The 9,222-nt window shown below is 40.4% G+C and overlaps 1 protein-coding gene across 1 annotated transcript; it reads left to right on the plus strand.

Annotated features, from left to right (window-relative positions):
* The first annotated feature begins 246 nt into the window (after positions 1-246).
* Positions 247-8,765, plus strand: mrpl3 (mitochondrial ribosomal protein L3). The gene is made up of 10 exons (XM_068332913.1): positions 247-445; positions 2,161-2,342; positions 2,431-2,522; positions 3,308-3,406; positions 5,578-5,677; positions 5,801-5,861; positions 6,045-6,156; positions 6,288-6,365; positions 6,499-6,576; positions 8,522-8,765. Exons 1-10 carry the CDS (start codon positions 375-377, stop codon positions 8,669-8,671), a joined length of 1,023 nt encoding a protein of 340 aa, XP_068189014.1. The 5' UTR covers positions 247-374; the 3' UTR covers positions 8,672-8,765.
* Positions 8,766-9,222: the final 457 nt, after the last annotated feature.

Here is a 9,222-nt window from a genome sequence, read left to right on the forward strand (position 1 = left end):
TAATTATTTACTTTGACATAAGGCATGTATTGCGTTTTGCTTATTCGTCTGCATCGAGTTGTGTGTAATATTAACTTTACTATAAACGCATAAATATAGCATTGTTTATTTGCTTTCTGAATAATTGTAATATTATCTTAGCAATACAGTGAGATGAAGTATTTGCTAAATTCTTTAACGATTCTGTAGCGGAACCTAAATTCATTGGTCCCAGTATCGCGGTACTATTTTGGTAACGGACAGGAAGTAGCCAGGGTGACATTTGTAGCAGGCTGGAAATAGAAGGCATGGTTTTCCATATCGCATCCTGTGTCCTCTCCATTAGTGTGTAGCTTTTTTATATACATAAATATAATATAAAACTAAAGAGCCCAATGGCGGTGTGGGGCTGTCGGTATCTTCTTCAGCGAGGAGCACGACTCGTTTCTCTACGAGCAGCACAAAGGTGACGTTTGCTACCCTCAATGCTAATCGTTGTTAAATCCATCTTTCTCGACTAAACCGGTCGATTTCTGGTTATTTAAGATTCAATATAAGGCTGTAATATCTCATTTATCTCTAATTTCTGTATTATTTGTTCATTTGGACGCTATTAAGGAACTGCAAACATCTATGAAATAGTGCTGATGCTTTAACCGCTATGCTTGTCTGTGTAGCCCTAGTAGTTATCAACCACGCTTTTTTTTTTTACAGGTTTCATAAATATAGCAAGCATACCACCATTGGACAGTTTATAATATAATCTAAAATTAGAATCCCTTCTTTTAATTGACAAGTTTAAAACCATCATGAAGAATGTGCTTAATGAAGTGTATAATAAAAAAGCATTCAATCATGAATTCCTCCGTCATCTTGTAATTAAAAACTAAGGCCAAAGTTCAGCTATGTCTGTGTTCATAGAGACTTTAATCTCTGTGTGAAACATTAAAATGTTACATTAAACATTAAAATGGATCTGTGTTATGCTTTTATTAAATTCTAATTTTCCACCAAATAATGATTAATGACAAGACATTTACTAGAGGATGAAACTGATGAACGACTTATTCGTATCTGGGGTGTTATGGGTAGACTAATTTACAGGCGTAACACGAAACTTAAAGATCTGTCTAATTTTTCATGCTACGGTTGTGCATTCTGGAAATCATTTTTATTAAATGAATTGACTGATCAGAAACAAAGTAACGACTGATTGAAAACTAGTTATAATCCACCACAATATGCAGTTGTTCTAAATCTGTATCGGTGTAAATCTTCCATATAATGATCCACAGAAGGTAATGCAGTAACAGAGACATGGTGGTGCCATTGATACGTACAGATTCATTAAAATGAATATAATGCATCTGTGAAAGCTGAGTAATTATATCTACCCAACAAAAGATCTCTGACACCCATTATGGGAAGTGATATTTTTGTTGATGACTCCTAAAGTGATTATGACAAAAAGACAATTCAAAATGATAGGAATTGATTTCCAGGCTCAGGAGTTATGTGATAGTAGAAGCAAATCTGATTCAAAATGACAGTGGTGTTGGAGGTGTGTACTATCAGATTGCTTCCAGGTTTATTCTTTGGAATAGCAGTGAAGTTATTTGCTCAAACCGGATTTGAATGTCTCTTCATGTGTGTTATTCTTAAACAAGGACACTGTAGTGACTGTGCTTGGTATTGATTAATTATGCCATTTTGAATCCTCAAAAGGAAAATGACAAAACAGAATGAAATGCAAAGCAATTTGTTGTCTATGCAAAACCCATGCTGGAATTAAAATTCTCAAGCAGGGTCAGAGAGGACTGCAATTTTAACTGTGCTGTGTGTCATGCATATGGTATATTTGACAATAAAGCTGACTTTGACTTTGACTTAAGGGGCAACTATTTGCCTTAAATGCAAATGGTTGACCATTGCAATTAAAGCAAATGGGCATTTAAGTAATTTACATGCCCATTTTTACATGACTATGTAATTTGTCAAAATGTACCACTCATTTATTGAACAAAGGTGTCTTTTAGGCTTCTGAATTTTGAAATTTCGTTGCTAAAAATTGAATTAGTTTGGGACTGTTTTTCAGACAAAGCAGTGCAGGTTATACACTTGTGTGCAGGTTCTCCTGATGAAGACCCGCACTTCAGTTCCTAAATTTTCTTTTTCTTGCAGCGCTGCTGTTTCAGTGAGTTATATCAGAACAGTGAAAACCACAACATGGTTTGATGAACACCTCACAGAGGATAACACAGAGTACATGAGGAAAAGCATGGCAGAGGAATACCAAAGGCTAACGGCTGAAAGGCTAAACCCTCTCAAAGATGAGCCCTGGGAGCGACACAAGTGGACAGAGGGTGGGTGTCTTTGTCAGTGAGTGATGTGTTCAGCTTCTTCCTTTTGGCTCCCATCTAAGCAATCTTTTCATCTCTTCGTCTTATCCAGGTAGTCGAAGAGTTGGGTTAGTGGTGGTCAAGTTGGGGATGGCTCCCATCTGGGACAAAAATGGACAACTGCATCCTGTCACTTTGTTACAGGTACCACAAAATTACATCTGTTGTGTGGTTTAACTTGGCATGAAAACAGTTGTGGGCTTTCCATGGGAATGATATTTGTTTATGATTGTCATGCATAATGATTTGACCAGTAGAATATAAAAGAAGTCAGTCACATACGATTTTTCTGCGGTGTGCAGTGGAATAACACCAGATATTAACCTGCAAGCAGTGATTTTAAATATGAAAAAATGCCTCTGTGTTCATTTGCATGCAACACCTCCCACACAGCAAGGTGTAAACAGGAGATGTTCGTTGAGATTTATTCAGATCACACTTTTAATCACATGGGCCAGTCTGTCAGTGGAGCAGATTAAAGCAATACTAAGCTGTGGATGTTTGCTGTGTTTTATATTGTTTCAGTTCCTCTTTGAGTGTCAGAAAAATTTCAACTTAAACTGACATCATCACTTTTTAGATCATACAGAAACAACTGTTACTAAGTCTATTAGTATATTTTTCTGTTTGTGTCTTTTGGTAACATGTTTTCTAAAGTGAGCCTATAGATGTATCGAAACAGATATTCAGACTTTTGCAAGGTACATATACCTGTTCCTTCCTTCTCTTGATTGGCTATCAAAATATTATGAATATCAAAATGACTGATATCGTCAAGCTGTGTTCCACCAAAATATAATTTCATTATCACTGGGGGTTTTTAGCTGCTCATTGGCCCCATTAAATTACTTTCATCTATTTTCATAATGTTTTATGGCTTATCCCTGTTGTAAATCCGGTCTTTGTTCTGTTCACGGTTTGTTTTTCAGGTGCAGGACTGCCATGTAATAAAGTACCTTTCAAAGGAAGAGTTTAATGGAAAGACCGCTGCTCTCGTGGTTGGAGGGAAGAATGGATCACCATTCTATGTAAGAATTAGCCGTTGAAATATAATACTTAAAGTGAACGTGTTGAAGTTTAACATTTCTCCTCAGCTGTTGAGTGCTGAAATGTAATTTGGTCCAGTTTATCTTTACAGTGATTACAAGTTCTATCTTTATTTGACAGGGATTACATAAAGTGAAGTGGTGAATGACAGTTTTTACTAAAACTGGGTTATTTAGTGCTTTATAACCAGTTTCATCCTGTTGCAGACTCCCCCCTGCTTCTAGATGCAGTAGCAGCTGTTTTCAGTGAAATCTGAAGTCTTACGCAGCTCCTGCACAGCATAACCCAGACATTCAGTAGTTGTGGATTTAACGGAGCATTTAGCAACTAAAGAGCCAAAAATTTCTCGCTGCCGTTGGTGGAGACCCAAAAAAATCACTTGTTAGAATTCTGGAAAATAAAACATGACTTGAGTTCAGTTTTTGATCAAGTGTAAAAATAGAATTAGGATCAGTAAAGAAACTTAATTTGCCATGGGATTTGTTGTACCATGGCAAACATTAGTCTTCATCTATCAGTGTGAAATAGTGATGTATCAGTAACATGAAATAAAAATAGCAAATTTGGAAGTCATTTCTCTACCTGAAAAACAACCAAAATGGATTCTAGTGATATTTTAGGGGTTATGGTAAATGAAGAACACCATTGTATTTCACAGTAACTCCACGGTACTATTCCAGCACCTGTAGAGAACAATTACAACATCAACATATTTGCTGTTGAACAGTTATGCTAACTCAAGTTTGCTGTCTGGTCACACAAAACGATGGTACGTGCTGTCTGAATTCAACTCATTGATTTGTAAGAGGGTCAAAGTGTTATTTATTCTTGCACGAAGTAGATGCAATCTGTTTTTAAGAAAAATGAGATGCTTTGATTCCACAGCAGTTCTGCAAATGCCTGTCTTAATTATTTTGTGCTCATTTTATTAAACAGTTCATTTTGTTGTTTTTTTAAACACTCACGGAGCTGGTCCATTAATTTCACCACAGCTTGTGACGATAACTGATTGCTGATTTTGTCTATAGAAGAGTGCATTAGACCGTTAGTGATTATTTTATTTAAAAAAAAATCAACATACATAACCGCCTGAAGATTAGATTTTTATCACTAATTGTGTGAAGGAATTGTCAAATTTTGGACTGAACTGTAACGTTTGAGATCTTTGACTTGGTATTAGTTGATACCACAACTTTTCAGCCACATCTTCACCTACATTCCATAATCATGCAGAAGAAAAAAAATCAAATCAGTTTGACAGTTTCATGGAAACGTAACTGAGTTTTCTCATTCCTTTGTAGCCGTGAGCTCATATCAGGCCTCGCGTTTTGAAGACCGTTCTATGAATGCGGTTCCCTAGTCAGGAAATTATTCTCGCCCACCAACTATGAGCGACTATATTTCATTAGGTTTCTAAATAAATGGGATTGGAAAGATTTCATTGGTCCTATGTCCCACTGACAATGAGAGGCGCAAAATCATTTGAAAAGTGTATTTCAAGTTTATAATAAACTGTTAGAACCCATCACTGTCTCAGACTGCATATCAGAACTTTATGAACTACTTTCCATCTTTACTTCCCTTTCAAAATGAAGCAGAAAGTCCGAAAAAGAAGTCTTTTTTTAAAAAGAATTTTGGGAAATCACCTGTCAGTATGTGTGCAGTGGGGTTTGGTCATTAACTCCATTTTTCAAAATGAAAATTCAGAAGAACAAGGAGGAATAAATCAAGGTGTAATGTATTCATCGGGTTGATGTTGATTGATGCTCTAACTGCTGTTTTGGGGGTCCCTTTTTCATCAAAGTCAAACTTATTTTGAATCCGCCTCACGCAGACGGTTTTGTTCTCCAGTCGACGGCAGATTGTGTTGAGAGTACGAGGCTTTGGCAGGGGGATTTCAGTCAACAGAAGGGGAGAGAAAGAGTTTAGAGTGACTGGAGGGGCTGAGATGAGCCTGAGCTGAGTGAAAGCAAATGTCAGAGATAATGACTGCCAAGTGTGCATTCATTCGCCTGTTTTTATGTGTCTCTGGCTCCCCTACAGTCTAAGCAGACCCCACTTTAAAATGCCAAAATCCAACAGCTAGGAACTTTTTGTGTATTTAAAATTTCAGTTCTCTGTATTTCTCTCCTTCCATCATTCTGAACGGCAGATTTCTGAAGAGAGAATGGAGATGTTCAGGAATGCAGGCGTGCCTCCGAAACAAAAGATCTCTATGTTTCATATCACTGACAACGCCCGCATCAAGCCAGGTACGCTTGAATACTCATTAAGATAGTGTTTGTGCACCAAGCTGGACTATAAGATGTTATGATGGCTGCCACAGCGAGTTCTGTATAGATTTAATCATGTATTCCTGTTTGTGGTGTGTTCAGGCACTCCCCTGTATGCAGCTCATTTCCGCCCAGGCCAGTATGTGGATGTAACAGCCAAATCGTAAGTTCTGCTCTGCCAGCTTCCATCCTCGCTGCCATTCTTTCCTCTTGGCTTCCCTCTTTACTTCGAGCCATCTTTCAATTTCAGCTTTCTTTTTTCGTAGACAGATCAGTTATTGACTGTCCAAGAAAAGTCTGAAAGAATGTCGTGTGGAAACATGAATTTTCTCCTGTTTGTGCTCAGCATTGGTAAGGGGTTTCAAGGTGTAATGAAGCGATGGGGGTTCAAAGGTCAAGGAGCTTCCCACGGTCACACCAAAACTCACCGTAGACCAGGATCTTCTGGCCCTGGAGGGGTAAGACACACACACACACACACACACATTCGCACACATGCTGTGTTAGGGTCTCCCCTGCGCCAGACATGAACAGTTGGCGTCCTGTAATCCCGTAATATGAGTATGCGTCGTTCATCATCTGCGTCTAGGATCCAGGCAAAGTTTTCAAAGGGAAGAAGATGCCCGGCCAGATGGGCAACAGATTCAACACGTCTTACGGACTGAAGGTTAGCACACGGACACACACACACACACACACACACGAGCACAAAGACGTGGTCTCGCACTCGTTTGTCCTTGACTGTAATTTCAGTTCTATATTCTCTTATTTTGCCTCCTCGGTGTCTCTAACCCTTCCAGATATGGAGAATCAACACCAAACATAATGTGCTGTACGTACACGGCTCCGTCCCCGGCCACAAGAACTGCTTACTGAAGGTAAAACTCATTCACACATCCTCAGGAGCAAACTGTGAATTTGAAGGTCGACCTCCGAAGGCTTATTGCTCTTGACGATGACCTTGCACCTGTAAAACGCTGTCACACCTCTGAGACGTTGTCATCTATCTTCATGGACAATGTGCTGCTTCAGCAGTGTGTGAGTGTATGTGTGTGTGTGTGTGTGTGTGTGTGTGTGTGTGTGTGTGCGCGTGCACCTCTTCTTTTTCGTGAGAGAATGGTAGAGCGCCTTAATAATCTGACAAACATCCACTGCATCCCTCTTCCCACTCCTGTGTGTGTGTGTGCGTGCGTGCGTGCGTGTGTGTGTGTGTGTGTGCGTGTGTGTGTGTGTGTGTGTGCACACGCATGCATGCACGCATACACACACACACAGAAGACACCCAGCCTATTACTTGTTTGCAGACAAGCAATAATGAATACAAATGCACATTACATTGTCTTACACAAACAAATACACACACACACCTCTGCAGGATACACATGCAGGTTGATAATGTTTGCTCATAGGCTTTGTTTTTATTCAGCTATGTAGCCTCATGTTTTATTTATACAATGACCCCACCTTAATAAAAAATGTAATTATTGATTAATCTTTTATTATTATACAATTAAGCGATTAATCATTTAGCCCCAGTGGTTGTCAGGTTGAGGTCAGAATCCCCTCAGGTGCCGAGAGCCATTAACCATTATGGGGGGCATACGCCAGGGGAAATATTGAATGAATGTATTTTTAATTTCAGTAGAATTTATCTTGGCTGGTTTTATTCACCATTTCCAAGTGATGTTAACGGTTGAATCACATTAAAGACACATCCTACTGGGCGACGCCCACGCTAACAGCGGTCCACTGGAAGTCAAGTGGAATTTAGAGCAGGAGCCGCTTCAGTAGAAGCTGCTGGATGTGGTTACAGCACAGCCAAAACAATCTCAAGGTGTTTAAATTACGAGGCAGTCAATAAGAACCACAACCACAATCTGATGCCCCACTGCGGATGGCAGATGGGTGCAGACGTGTTGCCGTGCAGCCTGATCTTTGGCTTGCAGTATGGTTGCTGCTTGTTCACGACTGTTTTGCAGTCATGGGTGTAGAGCTGTCTTACAGAAATATTGCGTCACATTCCTACATCCCATTTGGTCCCAACCAAAGCAGCAGATAAAACAAATTCTCCGTCTGTCCTTCAGCGAGGAAAAATATTCCAGCTTTGATCGTACTGCAAGGCTACGATACGACCACGTTGAATGCTTTTAATGTGAAGCAGCAGCAGTGTGATATAAAAACGACTTTAACAGCGAATCCGTGAGCCTGATGTCAACGAGACAAAATTGCTGCCGGATTACACGAACCCCTTGTTTTTCTTATACTTATCTGAATCCTGTTGGGAATTGCAGACTCTGCCGGCAACAATGAACCATCTATCTAGAGAGGTAATTATGTAAATCAGCCGAGGAGCAATTACCAGTCAAATACAGGATGGTGTCAAAAAAATAAAGATTTGATGTGATAAGATTCTGGGCAGCGGGGGCAAGCGGGAATGAATTCCTGCTTCTGAAGGGGCCGACAAAACATTTAAGTGCTGATCTAATCTTCAGAAAAAAGAAGGAAAAAAATGGGAAAGTAATGGTGAAAGCCAGCAGCGTATTTCTGAAAGCTCAAGGTGACATTTCCATAGTGCAGGTTTTTACCAAAATGGTTGATAATAGCAATTATCAAAGCTACCAGCAAGGAGAAACTCATTTTCTCTCACTGTATTCTTTCATCATTATTTCAGACAGTGTGTGTGTGTGTGTGTGTGTGTGTGTGTGTGTGTGTGTGTGTGTGTGTGTGTGTGTGTGTGTGTGTGTGTGTGTGTGTGTGTGTGTGTGTGTGTGTGTGTGTGTGTGTGTGTCTGTGTGTGAATCGGTGTGTGTTTGTGTGTTTCAGGTGAAAGACTCCAGACTGCCCACCAGGAGAACCAGCCTGCTCAACCCCCCCTTCCCGACTTACTTCACGGAAGAGGAAGGCGACCTGGATGAAGACCTGTATGATGATGACATTTTCATTCATTCCGATCCCTCACTAACACTGACCTGATCTCTCTCTCTCTCACACACACACACACACACACACACACGTTCACATTAACCCACGATCTACATCTCGATCATAAATAAAAAAGTAAAACCTTTGAGCGTCTCTCATTTCAGTTTGCGTGTGTGTGTGTTTGTGTGTGTGAATGTTATAATAGCTCCAAGCCTGTCTGTTTGATCCAAATAGTTATTACAGCCCTTTTCTCCCGAAACCATGGAAACTGTTGGAGTGATGATGTCACTAGAGGATCCCCAAGCAGTGAGGGGGGAAAAAAATGAAACAATGGAACTAAACAAACGAGGCAGCTACTGTGGAGCAATGTGCAATATCTGCAGGACGGGATGATGGAAGAGGGAAGGCAATTGAGGTGGAGGTGCTAAGCTACAGGGGGCGGTGGTGTGGTGTGGGTTGGGGGGGGGGGGCAGACAGTTAGGGCTGCTGGAGCAATGAATGGGGCAGAAGGCAGGGAAGCAGGGAGAAAGGAGGAGAACCAAAAAGGGAGAGAGAGATGAGCTGGTGGAGGTGTGGAGGGTGACAAAAGGGGGGGGGGGGAG

This window comes from Antennarius striatus, chromosome 14 (genome assembly GCF_040054535.1).
Source record: "Antennarius striatus isolate MH-2024 chromosome 14, ASM4005453v1, whole genome shotgun sequence".
Lineage (NCBI taxonomy): Eukaryota > Metazoa > Chordata > Actinopteri > Lophiiformes > Antennariidae > Antennarius > Antennarius striatus.